Source organism: Haliotis asinina, chromosome 12, assembly GCF_037392515.1.
Source record: "Haliotis asinina isolate JCU_RB_2024 chromosome 12, JCU_Hal_asi_v2, whole genome shotgun sequence".
Lineage (NCBI taxonomy): Eukaryota > Metazoa > Mollusca > Gastropoda > Lepetellida > Haliotidae > Haliotis > Haliotis asinina.
This window is the reverse complement of record NC_090291.1, coordinates 7193084-7215000: the sequence shown is the minus strand read 5'-3', so window position 1 is coordinate 7215000 and position 21917 is coordinate 7193084. Positions and strand designations below refer to the sequence as shown.

At 42.0% G+C, this 21917-nt stretch overlaps 2 protein-coding genes across 11 annotated transcripts in view; both read left to right on the top strand.

Annotated features, from left to right (window-relative positions):
* The window catches only part of LOC137258785 (QRFP-like peptide receptor), a 53554-nt gene extending 47912 nt beyond the window's left edge, over positions 1 to 5642 (top strand). For 9 of the 10 annotated variants that reach the window (XM_067796472.1, XM_067796473.1, XM_067796480.1 and 6 more), the window contains one exon: positions 3676 to 5642. In XM_067796472.1, coding sequence (XP_067652573.1) covers positions 3718 to 4974 — 1257 coding nt within the window. In that variant the 5' untranslated portion in view covers positions 3676 to 3717 and the 3' untranslated portion in view covers positions 4975 to 5642. Of the gene's footprint in view, positions 1 to 1458; positions 1559 to 3675 lie in introns of those variants that run through there. The other variant, XM_067796477.1, reaches the window with a different exon arrangement.
* A 5672-nt stretch (positions 5643 to 11314) lies between these two features.
* LOC137258052 (glutathione S-transferase theta-1-like) lies at positions 11315 to 20383 on the top strand. The gene is made up of 4 exons (XM_067795597.1): positions 11315 to 12095; positions 17107 to 17237; positions 17583 to 17702; positions 19599 to 20383. Exons 1-4 carry the CDS (start codon positions 11955 to 11957, stop codon positions 19957 to 19959), a joined length of 753 nt encoding a protein of 250 aa, XP_067651698.1. The 5' UTR covers positions 11315 to 11954; the 3' UTR covers positions 19960 to 20383.
* Positions 20384 to 21917: the final 1534 nt, after the last annotated feature.

Sequence of the window (21917 nt, the reverse complement as noted above, 5' to 3'; positions counted from 1 at the left end):
CTTGCAAAGTAAAATTGTTCCATTTTTTGATTACACAGAACAACATAGGTAGAACAAGAATATAGCGACATTCAGGCAGTTTTTGCATCAATTGCACGTGTAGAATAATTCTAAAGTTTATAAAGAGAGACTAGAGTGCAGGATATGAAACACAAAAATGAGCAATGTGCCACGATTAACAGCTGAAGAGTAAAGAAAGAGCCATGGGGATGGTGTAGATGGGGACGACATACAATGCTGTTGCTAACGCCCTCGGATATCACCGTATCACTGTTATCAGACTTATTCAGAGCTACAGAGAGACTGGGGTCACCGGCAGACCATGAAGTGGACGCCCACACATCACACCAGCTGAAGATAGATATCTCTGTCATTAAGGAAGGAGGGTAGCGTTTATTTTGGCGCTTAGTATATGTGTGTTGACCTGTCGTGGTCAGGTTACGATACAGGATATGATACACCATAAATAAACCAAATTACGACACACAGGTACTCATATCCGAGTCAGACAGCATCAAGTCACACCATGGAGAACAATGTGCAGTTCATATACGATCTATTTAGCATGTATCATCGGTGGGTACTGAATCAGGTACTATAATAGTTATGATGAAGTCCCTGTTTCATATTAACGACAGTGTGACACTGCAATTTAATATCTTGTCGACAGATATGTTAAATATTTTTTCCACATGTGAGAGAATAAGAAGGTACAGATGGACAAATTACGTCATTTTAGTATGAGTGAGTGAGTGACTGAGAGATTGAGTGAGTGAGTGAGTAAGTAAGTTTAGTTCTAGACCGCATTTAGCAATATTAAATATTTCACCAGTATCACGGCGGGGGACACCAGAAATGGGCTTTACACTTTGTACTCATGTGGGGAATAGAACTGGGGACCACCATAACCAGTGAACGCTTTAACAACTAGGCTACTCCACCGCATCTATAGCTATGGAGAACATCTGTCATGTCATAGCCTGAACGTATGTCGTAAGAATGTAGTTGATGTGGGAGTGTCCCGGCAATGTCCGTTAGACGTTCTTTTTCGAGGTCTGTTCTGCCATGTACAGTTGTTGACTTCTTGTCGATCTTGGCTCAGTCTGATATATTTCCCATGGACATCATGAGTCTTTGTCTTAAACACCTCCACCCTACTTCGAAATATTTAAGGATGTCAGCGAGACCGTGTATGGCTTTTCGCATGTTCTTATGCTTTTAGCATATTCACTGTGACCTGTCTATTTATCATCCGATTATTGAAGGTGTCATACCAACACAAAGTAATTCTAGGGATTGTCGCCTGGGGTCGCCCACCCCAGTGATAACTCATTCACTATTGCTGAGGTGATTTCCAATTTTAATTCTGACGTCACACTGCATGACTGACATCTCCGGGTGTCCCCGACACTAGTCACGTGATCCACGATATCGCTATCTACGTTATCTCAGTCGTTCATTCAGTAAAGCAAATACGCCGTGTAGTACACACGCAGGAATGTAGGATAATACCCACAGGTATGACGGTATCACGATGGTATAGGAATAACCTAGACAGGTAAGGAAAATTGTGCAGACAGTGAAATAATGCTATGTTTAGAAAGCACCTCAGGCTGAAAGTATTCAATATTCATGCTTAAATCCTTTCAGTGACCTACAGTAGTGTTGAATGTGTGAAAAGATCCGAACTGTTTCAGCGTAGTGACTGAATGTGTCCTTCATACGTAGCCACATGATATCATGTATATATATATATATATATATATATATATATATATATATATATATATATATATATATATATATATATATATATATATATATATATATTGATATCATGTATAGTGTATCTATAGTGTCTCCTCATAAAACCCAAACAGGAATAAACGAGGTATATTCATGGTTAAAGTGTACACAATATAGAATGGCGGTAGCTCATATCCCATCATTTGTAAGCAACGATGTTGACATTAACTGATGAATGTTTCAAAGTTAGTGTTGGGGAGAAGATTTGCTCTCAGAGAATGGGAGAAAATAGCGTGTGACCTGTAATATGTATTGATATAATGGTATAAGTGATGGACACATCTGTATTGAACACGTGTTCGTGGTGTATCGATGGGCAGATCGCTCTTTTCCTCATCTGTAGCGGATATTTATCAATTCCCGGAGGCCGCCCTCTAATTATAACACAGGTAGCCGGTTGCAGGTAGTGACCTGTTGACAGTGTTGACAGGTGTCACCATAGGTAAAATGGACAATCCCAGCCACAGGTGTATGCTGCATGTCAGTGGTGTCATGGCAACGTAGGACTGAGTGGCTGCTAGTTAGAAAGAAACTCGCACTACCTCCGAACGGTCGAGACTTGTTTGGGATGAACTTCCAAGATCACGCTTTTATAAACATAACAGGTAAACGTACCAATTGCCAGGCACGTGAGTGGTTGAGTGAGTGATGGAACAAACCTCGCTTCCTCTGAACTGAGTCATTATTGCATTAACCGCTACGATTAACACTCGTGCTGCGCGAATGCAGAATTAATGCCACATGAACAGCAATTTCATGCATGTATGCATTCTGTCTATTGCCATTGTTGCTATATTATCAACATGTGGTGCTAACTTGAATATTTAATCAGTCACTCGTTAGCAGAAACATGTTTTCAATTAAGGTCTCGTCGTAAGAGATGAGGTGAAATGGGCTTTAATGTCTTAATGTTGAAAATATTTCGTTCAAATGACAACGTGTGTGCGTATATGTGTGACTGCTTGTATTAGCCCAGACTTCAGCTGGTTGTGTAGTGCCAGCTCACATAGATATCATTCCGCATATAGACGCATTATACTGACTCGAGTCCGCCAATCCTTGTTGTACCCATTAATGCCGAGCACAAGGCAGGGACCAACAAGTACCATATTTTGACGTCTTTTAGTATGGGATCCAACACGCGATCTTCCGCTCTCCGGGGGGACGCTCTAACCGGCCTTCCTGTAGGATGTAGAATTATTATGTATCTGTTTTGGGGACAATTATGAATAATATCAGATTAAAATGATTGCTGCAGAAAGATCTCTGTAGCGTAATATATGCTATATTTGGGATTACAACTACTAAGTATAGTAAAGATTCAAGTACTTAAATAGGTTGAATGTCATTCGGGATTTGAACCCACACTCTTAGACTCTCCCAATGTTACTTGAGAGACTGGGTGGTGCCACACCTAAGGTACCAAGACCAACGGTGAGTTCGATAGCTTGTTACTTGGTAACCTGTCGAGGATACGTGAGTCTGGTGTATACACATAAGAGTGACTGTAGACACGAGCCCACACGTCCGGTTTATCACAGGATGTGTAGATAAATATATACTACTGACGTGAGCATGTATACACATATTTATTTGTGTGAATACTGCTTATATATATTACCTATCATTGACGTATAGCAGTTTATTACGGAGGTGTGAATAACTGTAAATGTTTGGCTGAAGGCCCTGGTATATATCGTATGTACTTGACGTACAGCTTCACTTCCTGAAGAAAACCATAATAGGCTTCGAGTGTGTTAGGTGGTACAAGTGGCCATTTCCTCTCAGTTACGTTCATAGTATGTCTCTCGCAAAGCAGTGTATGAATACAACCAACGATGTGTGTTTAACACCTTTTTTGTATTACAGGCCATGTGATAACACCTGGAGTCTAGAGATCATCGGGGCATAATGATTCCTGCCATTGAGATGGAAACATCCAGGACGATGAACACCAGTACTCCAGACTCTCTCAGTGCCACTACATTTCCGTCCGACAACTCCTCCTCCAGCGACTACGACTACAAACACGACGTCCATGGACTATTCAAGTGGCACGGCACGGAGATACTATTCCTGGTGATCATATTCCTTGTGGGTACGGTTGGAAATGGACTTGTATTGTACGTTTACCACTTCCGGTGGAGACGCTCCAACTTCACCTTCTTCATCAAGGTCTTGGCTGCTATAGACTTCTTCAACTGTGTTGTATCAGTACCGTTGTTTTTTGTGATGACAGTAGACGGCAGTCATTCAGCGTTCGCTCCGCTGTGTAAGACGACATCGTTCATAGCTATCTCCAACGCCGCGTCATCTGCAGTGGTGTTGACAATAGTTGCCTTTGACAGAAACAGAAAGATCCACAGACCATTGAAGCATGAGATTCGTGAATCAACCACGCGTCAGCTGGTGGTGATCGCACTAGCGATTGGAGTAATAGTGTCTGTTCCTGGAGTCTTCTCCTTTGGAAGTAAATATACGCGTTATAGCGAGGACGGTAAGTTATTCTACATCAGGTGGTGTTTCTTCTCGGACGAGAAGCTAGGCAGTACGCTGGTGTACGCCTATGTAGCGGTGCTCGGTGCTGTGTTCATGGTGATCATGATGTCCATGTCGACTCTGTACTTCTCCATCTGGAGAGCACTTCGGGTTCACCTGCAGAGGAGGGAATCCCTTGGGTGCCACAGGTCCTCCATCGGTATGACCAAAAACGGAAACTACTACAGATCTCAAAAGTCTACAGCAAAGTTATTCTTTATCATAACAGTGGCATTTTTTGTGAGTTACTTTCCGTATTATATCAGCATTGCAGTATTTCTCATAGACGATTATAAGCATCAGTTGACGTCGTTGACGAAAGCTTTTGCCGACATTGCCAAGCTTGCACCACTGGCGAGTTGTGCTATAAACCCTCTTATATATAGTATATCCTCGGCGCGATTCAGGCGGGAGATTGCCCAGATTTTTAAACGTGCCGGCCGAACGTCTGAAGCCAAGAAGAAGATTCTGTTCAACTCACTAAATAGCCAAGAACAAGCCGGACAGCTGAAACTGAAACACTCTCGCTCACAGTCTGGCTCATCATTTGGACTTAAGTCAGTCTCAAATGATCAGATTGTGTTTGGAAAGATCAACATTCCTGGGACTGAGAAACAATCATACTCTTGAACTCCAAATGTGACTGCAGTGATATGAAGCCTTCTACATGTATTTTTCTACAATGGAAAAGACCAAAGCCAGTTGTTGCCTTCTTCCCTCTCATCATAGGGGACAATTCTCTTTGTGTCCATTCGCTGTGTTAATGCGACGTGAGAACAGTATCCTCCAATCACGGGTGTGCATGGTGACTTAACGAGTATTAATTTGGTGATCGATGAACAGAGCTTCAGGTAACATCGCGACTTTACAGAAGTATGCATTATAGATTTATATTTAGAAACATAGCATATGAAATGTCTTATAGCACCACATCTCACATGTCTTTTAAGAAACAATCCCGATTTCTGCCATGTGTTGAATCTAATTTTTCAACTTAAGACTTCACGGAGTTACTCATGATAGATTTCAATCGACTACGGTGTCTTTGAACATAGATGTTTGAAAAACGTAACTTACCATGTCACAGAGGTACGATATTAGTGGTTTTAATGCTAGCTAATTGTCAGGCTGTATGTGGATTGGATGGATATATTCAGGCTATTGTTAACGCGGCGGACCTTTGGTCACATTCGGTATGTTAGCATGCATGACGTCAGTCCAGGATGAGCAACATATATATTTTCATTTTAAATGTGTTTTCTATCACGTGTCAACTTCATATAAAATGTTTCATGTTTTGTTTCTTGTCATTTATGTCACAGTGTGAACATCAACACCTGTTGCTTCAACGCATGGAGTGTACCTAAGAATGTTGTTTTACGCCCAGGGAGTGAGAGAGATCCTTTTACTCTTAGCTATATTCCAATGATAGCACGGTGGGGGACACCAGATGGGCTTTACACATTGCAACCATGTGAAGAATCGAACCCAGGTATTTGGCGTGACGAGCTGTTACCACCGGGCTGCCCCACCGCCCCTTTTATGCTGCTGATATGAAACCGCTGCCTCGGCAGTATCAGTATCAGAGTGTTATCACAACCTTATGACGTAGACAACCTTATGACGTAGACAGCCTTATGACGTAGACAGCAACGTCACACGTTAACATATGCTATATCTGGGAGTAAACTATTGTAGTAAAGTACAAATTCTAGTACCTTTTTGGTTGAGCACCACCCGGGAACTTGATCTCCGGAACGCCGACCGACGCCTTGGTGTCCTTCGAACGCAGGTCGGGAGAGGCTCCATGGAGCGATTTCGTGGTGTAATTAATGAAAGGTATGCAAGATAATGTGTATAAACGTACAAACTCATAAACAGTTGTGCTGTTTATGTCCTCTGATGGTCATTCAGCATTGAAGAAAACATGGTTCTGTTAGAAAACAAATATGCCAAATTAAACTATCTACTATTGCCCTGCACTAGCGGCACATCGATACCAGCACATGAGACATCATAAAGTGTTGTTGGCAGTGCTGCCGCTACTGTCAGAGATTACTGACCATCATTGTTATTTATTGTTGCAGATGACAGTTATATGTGCTGGCCATACATGGGGTGTTGCTTGAACACATACCCTCAGAATGCACAGACTGTGTGTAACCTGTGCTTCCATGTTTTATACATCGTGCCGTGTCAGTATCCATTCCCTCGATGATGGTAATTTGAGACCTCTGACATCTAGACGACCGCTATCTAACCTGAGAACATGTATCACTTTTCATGTCACTACAAGTTCTATTTGGTATAAATATCACATTTAGGAAAATGATATTTTGTTACATATGAACTCTCGAACACATGGCAAGCTATAAACCATGGACGATTTTGATTAAATTTCAATTTCCTCATCCTATGTGTCCACACAGATGGTGCTGTTGTTTGTGTGAATCGCCCGACAAAGGCCACTTGCAGGAATAGTGTCCAGAGGGCTTATGTTCTTTCATGTACCTGGGGCTATTGTTATGACCAGGTGCTTGTTTCTCGCGTGCCCCTTTTCATCATCGATTTCCGTGTCCATCCCATTCATCAAGCCTAATCTACAGAACGCCAAAGGTTGTTGGGTTCCTATGGTATTCTTTGAAATAACAGGATAAAAAGGCAACAGGAACTTTTAATTTCCTTTTATGGAATGACATCAGAGACGTGTGAGACAATAGAATGTTCCTCTTGATTAGGCTTGGTAGTGTGTTAATCTACCGGGGACACTGTAATAGTGTTGCCGTCTTGTCCTGACGAACCTTTCAGCAGATGCTAAATGATTTCTGACCGCTCTGTAGCTTGGTGGGTAGCGCGTCTGCCTGTAGACCGTGAAGTCGGTGGTTCAATCCTCTACCGGGCCCAAGTTAAGATATATTGTACGTGTTGTTTCCCTGTCTGGTTCTCGTTGTTAAGGGGACATAACAACAAGTAGGTGCCGTTGTACAAAGCAAACTTATCGCTGCGCCTGCCGCAAGTCTGTGTTAAGGTATAGGAGGTAAGATCACCCTAACGCTAAGATCGGTTTGTATAACGGCACCCATGTCAGCCTGGCGTTAACGTTAATCTGTCGTACAAACTCTGAAACATGCATACTCATTGTAGCCCATGCAAGTCTATGATGAGTGGCAAGTCTAGATTTCCCCAGTTTCTGAAAATAAGGGAAGTTTCTGTGGTGCTTTATATTGTATTTTTCAAGTTAAAATCTTTTTCTGGTGTAGTAGATACAAGGCTAGCGCTGACACACGAACAGTCCCACGTACACAGTCACAGAGAGAGAGAGAGAGAGAGAGACAGAGAGACAGAGAGAGAGAGAGAGAGAGAGGCTACCCATTTTCTATCAAATGCTGGTTAGATACAAGTAGATACAAGGCTATCGCTGACACACGAACAGTCCCACGTACACAGTCACACACACAGAGAGAGAGAGAGAGAGAGAGAGAGAGAGAGAGAGAGAGAGAGGCTACCCATTTTCTATCAAATGCTGGTTGAACCTTAAATTTGACGGAGAGACACTTGTGTACCATTACTAAGTTACTTTGCAGGAACGACTGAAGGTGTAATCGATGTGAAACATGTCGCAACGATGCTATATGTTTGAAAGTTCAGCGAGTCTATATTCATTGAATAAAGTCATTACGAAAGATAATGACAATCTCTCATTTCAGGCGAGGATAATTTTTAAATTATCGTCGTAAATGGTGAGTATAATTCAAATGGGTATGTTGGGAATAGATAAACTTGAATTGGTAATTTAGCTATTGGATGCAGGGATCCCTTGGTAGTAGCCGATTATATACTAAATGTGAGCACGACCTCAGTCTCTCAGCCAACTTCAAGTATCCAGGCGTCAGCATATTCTATTAAAGCGGTACAGCAGCTTTGCAGATGAATGGTTGTCTTGCAAGGGAGAGTACAATTGTTGGTCAGAATAAACACGCTGATGCTATTTGACCGGATTCTGGTCAGCGTTAATGCTGCAATGTCATGAATATAGCGCGTGTATCAAACAATAACACAGTAGATGCTTGATTGACATCATTTAAGATGTTATTTGATGAACATAGAAAGCTTTCTGGGTGGTATGTTCTTTTTATTCCTGAGTACAACGTTTCAGGGCTTATTCTGGCCCCATCACAAAGTACAACACATCAGTTCTACCTGATGATGGGTCCAGAACAAGCTCTGAAACGTTGTACTCAAGAATCGAAAAAAAGATGTAACCCATTAAAACCTCTTTGTTAATCGTCCTGTAACCCCATTCACAACTAGATAGCATGTTTTAATACGATACAACAACGAATGAATAGTAGATGAAACATCGAAACTGCGTTAACATAAGTGTTAAATGTACTTATCAAGCTGACTGCGCAATCAATATTTTACGAGCGCTTTGTCCAGTCCTACAAAAGCTTACGTTGCCTTGAATCACTTCACCACTTGTGAATGGTAAAGGAAGACATACGTTCTGTTGTTATTCACCCATTGCATTGTCTCAACCGTCGACACGAAATACACAAAGAACTGCATTAAGCACCTATCTATGTTTGCAATGATAGGTTTTCAACACGTACATACAACTTACCGTGGTTAAACGATGGGACAACATGTGTTTGTTTACCCGTATGATCCTTTGACTAATTTAAATGACAAATTATTGGAATCCACGTTGATTTTATGATGGCAGCTGCTCGTTTAAAACACACACTAATTTCATACAAAACCATGTCATTACAAGAGACAGTCAACACTCTTCTCCTCATACCTCCTGCCAGCCGCCTGATCCTCTTATGCAGCAGCATACGCCGTTCCTCGAGTAAACCAGTTATCTGTACAGGAGGATCCCTTTGTTGCACTAGTAGTGTCCCCGATATGCTCCATTTAAACGGTTAAGATGGCGTCACTTTCAATCATGAGATGTGTGAGGGTGTGCTTTTCTAAGTTCTTTGTGTATACATGCAGTTTTTGAATCGCAATCCCAATAATGCACCTTACACACACACACACACAACCCTCCACATACATGCATGCATACATACACATACACACCCACGCACGCACACATGTACGCCGAAACATAAATACATATATACACACATACATACATACATACATACATACATACATACATACATACATACATACATACATACATACATACATACATACATACATACATACATACATACATACATACATACATACATACACACACACACACACACACACATACATACATACATACATACATACATACATACATACATACATACATACACAAAATGTGTCACATTCACTTGGTGATAGATCCAATAATGTATATTTTATTGCTCGTAGACGACCGTCCGCCCCAAACAGCATGGGGCTAGAATTTATTATATGACAGGCATCACACATACAGATTTCATATCACAGACTTTCATTTCTCTTTGTGGACAACCGCGGCTTTCATGTAGGTTTTTAATGGACACTATACACAGGTGTATATGGAAAATGGAAAAAAAACTGCTCGGCGGTTGTTACTTTCCTCTCCGTGAATAGGTGATTGTAGCGCAAAGTATAGACCCACCGTATGGCACTAGGTGTCTCATTGTGTCAGTGTGATCCACACTGATTTAATATCATATAACAAACACAGCGAAAGGAATCCAATAGTTATGTTACAATAGTGAGGTGCACACCTGACTTCACCTGATCGTTAGCCTTTGCTCTCTTGTATAAATATAGACATCTCGAACACGAGGTTCTCAACACGGAGCTACACGCGCCCACAATAGATCTGTATTGGTCTCGCAAAGACGATAATACTTGTGCTTTTCATATGACGGTGATGTTATCGTGGCGAGGTCTTAGAGTGTAACTTGATGATCTCAGTGTACCTGTACAACGCGGCTAGAGTCACTCTGTTGTTCAACTCCACGTAGTGTGGCTCGGTTTGAGAGGGGTCGAGGGTGTGTTGCGGTTAATCAGGGAACAGGTTAGCAGGTAACTAACTAACTAACTAACTAACTAACTAACTAACTAAATAAATAAAATAAAACCACATATACAAACATACACACAGTACAATCCACCCCACAGCAAAATACGATCAACCTATCTGATCTATATGACTTGACTGGTACGAAGTGGAGCGTTGCTTACAATGCCTATCACTTGATTGTCTGGTCCAGACTCGAATACTGACTGGCTGTCTTCATATACCCCAAATATTGCTGCATGAAGCGTTAACCACAAACAAGCGAGTGAGGGAGTTTAGTTTAACCCCGCACTCGGTAATGGTCCAGCTATATGATGGCGGTCTATAGATAATCGAGTCTTGACCAGACAGTCCAGTGATCAACAGCACGAGCACCGATCTGCGTAAATGGGAACCGATGACAAGTGTCACACACACAGACACGCACACAGACACACACATTTTGCCCAATATTTAGATGTGCACTCGGACGCAGATATCTATAATTGGATAGATAGGTATATAGATCAAGAAAATATTAGTTAAGCTGATGATAGATGTCTCGTAAATGGCCATGTGAAGGAACAATGAAGAAGCCGCATGTGACAGTCCAGTAAACACTTAAAACGGTATGACCAGCTATAAATACACTAATAGTGATTGGCACCATTGCCTGTTTAAAGCATGTGTAAGAACAACAATGATCTAAATACCTGGTTTTGTAAATCTACTCCCATTGTATTTAGCCCAACAACAATAGCATTGCCACCCCCTGCTGTGCTGTAACCGACACTAAAACGCCAAGCTTTGTTGTACGGGTGATTTTTAGTCTAAATGTTAACCATTGTGACCTCTTACATGTTTAGTTGCCTACACACCAACTGTGAGGCCGGTGACAGTACCGTGGGTATCGTCTTATTGAACTGTCGTACTTCTGTTGACAATACGTTTCGAGTTTCTTGACGGGCATGTAAAACAGATCGGTGCCTGTCAGGCCCACCTGTTGACGGCCACATTGACAAGTCACGCGCTGCCTGATCTCAACTACACCTCGCGTGCTGGGGTATGAAATTGAAACGTGTCGTTACGGTGACGAGCAAATATTGAGTGGTTGTGTTCTTAAACAGTTATCTTAGATCGAATTCCAGGACAACAGTATGCCAGGAAAAGTAGAACTTGCCCAGGAAAAGGATCCCCTCTGGGTGTTACCAGTAGTCAGACCGCTGAGGATAATTGTCGCCATGGACTAACCCAGATGCATTAAGGATCAAACGACAGTTGACAGATGTTTTCAGACCAGGGAAAACGTGATACAAAAATAATCCCCGTGGTGATGTTTATTGAAGACATGTAGATTCTTTGCTACTGTTACAATTTGGTCCTAAAACAGCTCTGGTAGTACGCTGACATTTTGTCCAGATCTTTTGTAGGACGTCATTATTGGACCTTATGAATGTAGACACAGTTCATCGTCAAAACCAATCTCACTTGGTTGCTTGTGTTGCTACTTTCTCCACATATGCTATTGTGAGAGGCAGCCGTGACTGACGCCAAACATGACCTCACGACTTCTACACACGGCATTGTTGGACTTCTGTATATAAGGTAAACAATGTCCACAGCCAAGATGCCAGGGCAAACATCCACCATGAACGGAGACGCGCACGGTCGAGAGAACAGCCGTCCACCCGTAGAGCTCTACCTTGTCAGAATATCCCCTCCTTGCAGAGTTGTGTGGTGGTACATGTTACAGGTGAGATCTCCACATTGCAGGGTTGTGTGGTGGTACAAGTTACAGGTGAGATCTCCACATTGCAGGGTTGTGTGGTGGTACTTGTTACAGGTGAGATCTCCACATTGAAGGGTTGCGCGGTGGTACATGTTACAGGTGAGATCTCCACATTGCACTGTTGTGTGGTGGTACGTGTTACAGGGCCGATCCCCATCTTGCAGGATTGTGTGGTGGTACATGTTACAGGTGAGATCTCCACATTGCAGGGTTGAGTGGTGGTACATGTTACAGGTGAGATCTCCACATTGCAGGGTTGTGTGGTGGTACATGTTACAGGTGAGATCTCCACATTGCACTGTTGTGTGGTGGTACATGTTACAGGGCCGATCTCCATCTTGCAGGGTTGTGTGGTGGTACATATTACAGGTGAGATCTCCACATTGCAGGGATGTGTGGTGGTACGTGTTACAGGTGAGATCTCCATATTGCAGGGTTGTGTGGTGGTACATGTTACAGGTGAGATCTCCACATTGCACTGTTGTGTGGTGGTACATGTTACAGGGCCGATCCCCATCTTGCAGGGTTGTGTGGTGGTACATATTACAGGTGAGATCTCCACATTGCAGGGTTGTGTGGTGGTACGTGTTACAGGTGAGATCTCCATATTGCAGGGTTGTGTGGTGGTACATGTTACAGGTGAGATCTCCACATTGCACGGTTGTGTGCTGGTACAAGTTACAGGGAGGATCCCCATCTTGCAGGGTTGTTTGATAGTACATGTTACAGGTGAGATCTTCACATGGCAGGGATGTGTGTTGGTATATGTTACAGGTGGGATCTCCACATTGCAGGGCTGTGTAAAGGTATATGTTACAAATGAGATATCCACATTGCACGGTTGTGTGGTGGTACATGTTACAGGTGAGATCTCCCCCCACCCCCTCCGTAGACACACACACACACCACGCACCTGCTGGGATGCATAGTGTTAAATAGCGCTCGTAAACCGGCAGTGTCACATGAGACAGTTTACGTGTCGATGTTTTCAGTCAAACTAACCATTTGATATCGACACGTTAAAGTTTCATTACACACCGAAAGAAAAACTCAAGGAAACCGATGTTTAACGGCGCGTTGTGTAAGCAATACAGGACCTCGGACACCGATCATGTGTTCACGTCTTTGTGTAACCCGAACTATTAAATACATATACCGATTAAACATGTATAAACCTGGAGATACAACTCTGTGTGTTCCCTATCTACACGCCTCCTCTGTTGCCTGGTGAATCTTCATGTTTAATGTACAGATGTACGCTGTTATCCTGACAGTACTGTGGAAGTACAGTCTGTAAGATCTATACTGACTCTGTCACATTGCGATGTCCTCAGTGGGTTGTATCTCGGTTATATGTCAATGCTTAACCTCTTCTTAGTCGCCATTTCTAGTCCTGCTACGTCAACCACTCCACCAACAGCGCAACAACGTCAACATTTTCAAAGCTCTTGAACTTAGAACCAACACACAATCAACGAAAAATCACACTTCACTTGAATCAGTCGTCATCGTTATGCAGATCTTGTCCTTTTAAGGGTCACCACTCGAGATATTTAACGTATTCAGTGGACCGCTATATACTTGGAAAATAATTGAGCACCACTTACTCTCTGTTGAGGTATAATATAAGAATTATAATATCTGTTCGTGAATGTAGTTCCTAACGAAACGAAATATGCAAGTTTCATGAAGTTTCCTCAGGGTTCGTGAAGGTTCGTCAGGGTTCGTAATGAAGCCCCCAGATACTCCCACGTCTCCACGGTGAGTTCAACGAGCTAAAGTAACTTGGCGTTCATAAAATTTCATCAAAACATGGTAGAAAGCAATCGTATTAAAGTGAAAAATGAACTTCACCAATAGTACTAGTTTTGTCTGTCTTCACTGAGTCAGAGGCCGATGACCACCAACCCACGTGCACAGTGGGACTGGATGGCCCACGTGCACTGTTTGGGCTGTTGTGTTGTGTTGTGTTGTGAATGATTGGTTTCTGACATATATTTAACAAAGCTGATCGTTCATCCTTCGGTGGTCCATATCTTATACATCTCATGTTCCCCAACCAAACTATGCGTGAATAACTGAATGTGGATCAACTGTGCTTTGAACTGTATTCCAGCAACATCACATCATGATACACGAAGGAACCCGCAGTGTGTAAGATATTTTCCATTGGTGTAACCCATGACCAAGGTGCAGCTTGGATACTGCTGAATGGGTCTGGGCACTTCATTAACTGCCGCGTCACTGTTAAGGGAACACAATTGCAAGGCTCGTTCATCAAATAATTATTGTTTAACCCACCATGTCCTTCAATGTGTCATGGCCTTTAATATGTCGTTTGATATTAGCTGTGACGGTATGTCTTCCAGGTACAAGACAATGTATCTTAAACACACTAATCCTTTGATGGGACTAAAACTATCATTGCTCTCATTAATGCCACCTTGTGGCCATACATGTGGACTGTTGGCCTTATTACGAGTATTACTATCATTTTAATGACACTCGTTATGTATTGTAGATAAACGGGTGAAATGTCCCTTTTTGTATTCAACCTAAGATATTACCCGGACTGAATGTTCTGGATATTGAACGATACATTGATGGAGTAGAACCGGAACCGTCAGCATCAAATGCCGACAAGCGTCTCCTACGTTTGCTCATTTTCTCTCCCTGTAGCAATACAATCCCACTTCCCAATAATATACATCCAGAAGTACTTGATGCCTTTGAATGATGCCACATTCGGTCTCTTTATGAGGACGTTCCACAGTGTTATTCAGCGGTTGCTGCTGTTGTTGTTCAAATGTTGTTTTATAGATGTTGCAAGATCACAGCGTGTGTCCGTGTCTAAAGGGTGTTATTCCCACGCCCTTCCAGATCCGTCTGTTTGAACATGAGACGTATTGATGCACTGTCTTTCATATAAATCCTTAACGCTATTTCATGTACTGCTAGATCACGGCATTTGTATATTTAAGATTGTTATAATGCAATAGTCGATCTTATCCTGCCTTTATGACTGTATTATCTAACAATGAACTGGTATCAGCGTCTTGATCGCGCGGTATGTACATTCTTCAATACATAGACTGACGTACATGCAGAAATTAACATGTTGACCTGTCCACACCTCTCGTGCATACTTGTATTTAATAGAACTTAACCGTACCGCTAAAATACCCGAACTGTCCATGCAAATATAATTATAATAATCATATACAGTATGGTTCAAAATTATTGAGAATAGCTAAAGCATTTCATATTATTAAACGAGAACAAATCAGATAAAATTGAATGTATTGTTAAAGTGAACTGACCTTTTCATGTTGTGTAGGTAACAATTTAATATTTTATCAAGTCTCCTTGAGCTTCAAGGCACAGTCTAAGACAGGTGGGCATACTTCCTATCAGAGAGGTTAGTGTCTCGTGAGTTATGCTGTCCCAGTATCGGACCACTTCTCCCGTCATGTCTTCAATTTTTGTCAACCCCTTTTGATTCACACATTCCTTCATCACCCCCCAAATGTTCTCAATGGGATTTAAGTCAGGACTATATGCAGGAAATGGTAATGCAGTCACATTTTTCTCCTGAAACCACTGCTTGGCATGTTTTGCGGTGTGTTTAGGATCATTATCTTGCTGCAAAATCCAGTCATTTCCATAAAACACATGTGCACTTGGAAGGAGAAAATTATCTAATATGTTAGTGTAGCGTTGACTTGTCAGATTTTCCTCAAACACACACAGCGGGGTCGTTCCTAATAAGGATATCCCTCCCCATACATGAAACTTTGGGCTGTATTTAGGTCGTCGATACAATGGTGCTGACGCAGACTTTGTCCATATTTTCACATTATTGGGATATACCCATATTGAGCTTTCATCAGTAAAAATCACATTTTCCCAGTCAAAGTTTTCATGTCAAACACCACTCAACACGCCTGTCTTTATGTTCTTGTTTCATGAGAGGAGAAGGAATTCCAGTCTTTTTCTCACATCCAAGATCAATCAAATTTCTTCTAACTGTAGATTTTGATACAACTGTTGATCCCCTTTCTATCATTTCATACCTGATGTTGGAGATGCTTGCCCTTTGCTTTTTAGACGCTAAAATTCCCAGCCGGACGCGATCTGAGAAGTCCAATTTTCTGGGTCTCCCTGCTCCTTTCTGGTGCCCAAAATCCTTTCCCTCTTTAAAATTCTTCCTAATCCTATACACAGTAGAAAGAGGAGTTCCTGTTCTCTCTGCCAATGTATTTACATCATCAATTCCTTGATTACACAACTCAAAAATCAACCTTCTTTTATCTTCAGCAGACATTGTTGACAGTGCTGAGGAAAATGACGGCTGCTACAAATTCAGGGGAGGTAACTCTAATTGTACTATACTCAGTAGGCCAAGATGAGTTACCTCCCTTATACCATTACTTAGTTTTAAGTATCAGTGAATCAGTTGAGGTGTTAGGATAGCTCAAAGTAAAAAGAAAAATTCTCAATAATTATGAACCAGACTATATATCTACTTACAAGATCAAACATTTTCTTTCATTGTGTATTTTCTCAGTGCCGAATAAGTCCAAGCTTCCGTTGTCAGTGGCTACTGGCTTTGATGTTTCTCCTTTGAGTGGCAAACACCACTACCTCCTTTATGCATGCGTCACGCAGCTAAACATTGATCGATGTGTCACTCGAGTGATGTTTTTTTCAACTAAATGCCACTCCAGTTTGTTCTGGGCAAGCGAGACACACTTCTGTTCGTATATACTTTTTGAACATCTGGATAAAGGCATTAGCTAAATAGGTAGAACCTTCTGGACGATGGCCGACTGTATGTTTTTGTGAATCTCGAGTTATAACTGAACCTTTCAATTATTGCCGTTCTTATACTGACTTACACTCACACCGTTATGTGGAGGAGTCTTCTAACGCAATTTCCTGAGAGGGTAATATCACAATGCTGTTTGTTTTGCAGTACGAGATACCCCACGTCCTGATCGACGTGGACTTCACCCAGGGGGAGACAAATCTACCTGACATTGTCCGGAAGCAGCCTCACCAGGAGGTGCCTATTCTACTAGATGGCGACATTGTCGTGTTTGAAGGGTAATATTTACTAACACAGCTGACCGCACAATAAACCACTTCTCTATAAACACTGTGAAATGTTCGCACCCACTGGAGTCATGTCCCACTCGTTACTTTGACAACCGCTTTCAGATGCTGTTGATCACTGACTTGTCCAGAACTGATTATTTATGTTGCCTTGAACATCAAAGTATTACAAACTTTGACACCTCCACGGAAAACATTTCACCTACTGTAGTTGTGAAGACGTATATTAACTGGTATTTGTGTAAAAACTGGCATAACGTAGGTGCATCAAGAAAAATACATTTTACTGTTTCATCACTGTGTTAACGCCTACCTACACATGATCTTACTTCACAGCCCCGCTATACTACACTATCTGGCCACCCAGTTTGCTGACCATGCAGGTTTTGGGATCAGTCTCAGTACCCGGATGATGAGCGAGTCTCTGGTCAGTTGGGCTAACAGTGAGCTGCACAGGTCAGTAGTCATGGCTTTACCATATATGGAGTGTCCGTATGAGTCCACTGAAGAATCTGAGTCACATTCCACCAAACAGACTGAGTGTTACCCATCACGCGACATCCCTCAGGAATGACCTTTACGTACAGCCTTGTGGTTGACCGTAATGGTGACAGTCGGGGTTTGATGTTATAGCTGAATCTGTTTACACCGATGTCGGCTTTATACGTCGACAAACTGTAGTCGTAATTTTTTGTTGTCACGTGCATAACAGGCGAGAGAGGGTGGAAGGATCGTATCTGTATGCATGACCGTTTGTTCAGTTCGAGATTTGTGACTTAGCATGAGATCCGGATCATCTCTATGATACACAGTGTAACCTTGAGAGCAGACAGTGGGGCCATAGAATCCATCCTCTAACAAGAATGTACATGAGGTGGTGTTAGTGTTTGCCTGTGTTCGGCGTTTGATTACATGTGTCAGTTCATACTCCGTTCATACTCCATATTGAAATAACAACCCCGAAATAAACCCGTGGTTACAACACGTGCAACAGAAACCCTTCAAGGTCACTTTAAAATCAAATCATACCCAGATCACATCGGTGTGAAGCAAATTTGTGGTGATATTGCTGGAATATTGCTAAAAGCGGCGCAAGACTTAACTCAATCACCCACTCAAATTGAAACACCCTCACATCCAGAGAATGATTTGAGAATGTGTGAAGCGGTTGTAAAATAACTTATACTACTCGACGCTATCTGTACCTAAACTTACATGGAAACATCGAAACACATGGCTTAGTACTAAGTGTACTGAAGAGTTTCACGATAAGGCTTTGTAAAGTGTATACTGAGAATTTTTTTCATGCGCAAATGTTGCCTTTTTAATTAATACTGTGCATGTGACATTTGGTTTGAAGGAAAGCTGTGACAGACATGAGTAATATAACGTAACAGAATCGACTGCGATTTCAATTAAGTCGGTCGAGAGTAATTACATTCACGCCCAGCAAAAAAACGTAAAACTAAAAAACGAATTTTAGGAAGATGATCCTTTTACGCATTGAATGACAACTTCCTGGTACACCCAAGCCCAGAGCGTGAATAAAACTCTTTCTCAACATGCTATAGTGTTAAATCAATGAGTGAGTGAGTGAGTGAGTGAGTTTAGTTTTACGCCGCTTTTTAGCAATATTTAAGCAATATCACGGAGGGGGACACCAGAAAATAGGCTGAATCGAACCTGGGCCTTCGGCGTGACGAGCGAACGCAGTAACCACTAAGCTACCCCACCGCCCTTTGTGGAATCAAACAGATGAAATACTCACTACACTCACAGAATAAACACCTATAACGTGGGACTAAAGAATACACTACACATCCCGGCACATTAAACACCTCATGCCTTGCAAGTCAACTCTGTTGTCAACACCAAGAAAATGATTGCTGAGTTTGATAATGTCTGAAATGTAAAGTTCGAGAAGTATAACTTAAAAATATATTTGCAGCACTATTCGTGGGACTTGAATATACATATAAATTATATTTGGATGACGTAAGTTGTATGTATCTTCCTGTAAATCTTTTGTTATCATTCAGGTGATAAACTACAAACATTTCTAGGCTCCGGCCCTTCTCTCTCTCCCCCCTCGTTAGCAGACCGTTACTTTGAAGCCATGAACATATCGTATAATGCGAGTGAGTTTAGTTTTACGCCGCCTTTACCAATATTCCAGCAATAGCACTGCAGGGCACACCAGAAATGGGCTTCACTCATAGTATCGGACCTGGGTTCGTTGCGAACGAACGCTTTAAGAACTATCCCTATTCCGCTTTAACCGCTACTCAACCGCCCCATCCCCACCCCCTTCAATGTAGCACTGCCTTTATGTAACTCCTATATTTGTATCAGGGTTATTGGGTATGGATACGTGTACCCGCAGTTCCTGGAGAAGTATGCCCTGCCTAACGAGGAGGCCACGGAGGTCCTGGTGGAGAAGGGTCTCCATTACATCACCCGTCACTTGGAGGTCTTGGAGAACAAGTACCTCGCCAAACACAAGTACTTGACGGGCGACAGGCACACCGTCGCCGACGTCTTCGTCGCCACCGTCCTGTTGCAGCTACAGTGGCCCAGCTTCCAGTTCCGGATCTGGCCTAAAGTAGACGCGTGGTTGTCACGTGTCAAACACGTGGAATTCTGGGATATTGTGCATGTTTCACATCGGGATTTTCTGCAGGAACTCGATAGAAATCGGTATACATTTGACTGACGGATCACAGGGTCCGATAACCAAACCGTGAATACAAACCATACACCTAGGAGCTCAAGTATTCGCAGGAGTATTAACGTGAAAGGTGATGGAACAATGAACAAACTGAAATATGCTTATAGTATAAGATACGGTAAGATTTTAGCAATACAACAGTTTTACGGTGACGTGGAGAAGGCAGTTTTTATCACCACGTTTTTGGAGGCCCGCTTGTTTGTTATTTAGGAGGACCAAAGCACTAGCAATTTTGTGATATGAATTACTATCACCTGAATGATGAACTGTTTTCCAGTGCTTTTATTGGATACTTCGTGCCTGTTTTAAAAAAGGGTTAAATTCGACAAGGTACACATTTGAGTTACCTAACTGAAATAACTTTAAAGGGATGATGTATATGTCTATAAAACAACGTTCACACAGGGTTGGTATTGCGTTTGTTTTTCTGTGACGAATTACGGCAGAACCTTTCCTAAACACGAAAATATCTTGTATTGCTGGTTAATTGCAGTAGACTGAATGATATCAGCACAATAACTCCCAACACGACCTTAACACTCATACAACTGTTGCCATACAACATTAGTGCATGCACTATGTCCACTTTACCCTAGCTGAGACAAATCATCACAAATGTGTAACAAGTGCTTGTTTGTGAAATATGTAACAAATGCGTGTCTGTTAAACGTGGAACAAGTGCATGTTATGGAACTAACTGGTTCACGGCTTTACATGCATTAGTGTATGCTAAACCTGCACGTAGTGTCACTAGTACTGAGAGTTTCTATCTATCCAGTTAGCCGCTGACGCTTACTCTGTGAAGACTGATGTAGATTGTTTGCCGAACATCTGTAGCTATTGTCTTCACGTACTTGTCATGTTCCTACACAGTACAACAGAACTAACTGTGCTCACAAAAACATCGGTTGAACACCTAGATACGATCGTATTCCGTGGATATACAACGCATCGATCTCTATGGAGAGCCATTAGTGTTCGTCAGCATGGTGGATCCCCCAGCTCGTCTACCAGGACATGTGTTATTCAACACCAAGGACAACGTGAGGATAAACAGGATGTGCACAACAAACATGTCGTTAATGTTTACAGTGTGAAGGTATTTGAATAAGTCTAGATATTGCCTTGCCCGAAAGGTTCATTACGTCATTGAAATATATTTTCCTATGCAATACTGTTATTGTCAATATACATCACGGTATGGGTGGGAATTGTTAGGAGTGGCGTTCAAACTAAGTTAATGGTTGACCGGGAAGTCAAATGTTTCTGTCCATCTCTGTTTACCTCGCAAACACATTTGCGTTCCTTGACTGTACGAAAGCGACTTAAGTCGTGAGGTTTACACAAAGTGTCAGTACGAGTTTGATGTTTTGAATATTTTAAAATATATCACACTGAAAGAATTTTGTTATCACAGGCTCTTAGTTTGTACATTCACTGTTATGTCTTGTACGACAAACATCTGACGATGAGTACTCTTAGATGAAGTATTATCAGAGGATCCACCGGATGTACGACACATGTCACGTGACTGTACCCGACTGTGTGGAGGGTGGGGTAGTTTGATGGTTCGCTAGTTATGCCGATGGCCGGGTTTTGATTATATTATGTGAAGCTCTCTTTCACGTCCTGGACGTGATATTGCTGGTATATTTCGGAAAGTGACGGAAAAGTATGTAATCTGTGTATTTTAGTATAAGAGAACGTTGTATTCAATGTTTCATGTTTGCAAGCAAAACATTGCGATCGATTCCAGGTGATTTTATAAGCCCCAATCAAATGAAAATATTTCTCAGCTCTGTCGAACTGGGGATCCACTGGGGTATTACTAGTCACGTCAGGGAAGCGAAAGTCTGACTGGGGATGCATAATTCGTAATAACGTGATAATATCACGAATATGTCACAACACTGACTGTAGCGAGTCCCGAGTCGCGAGTTTTT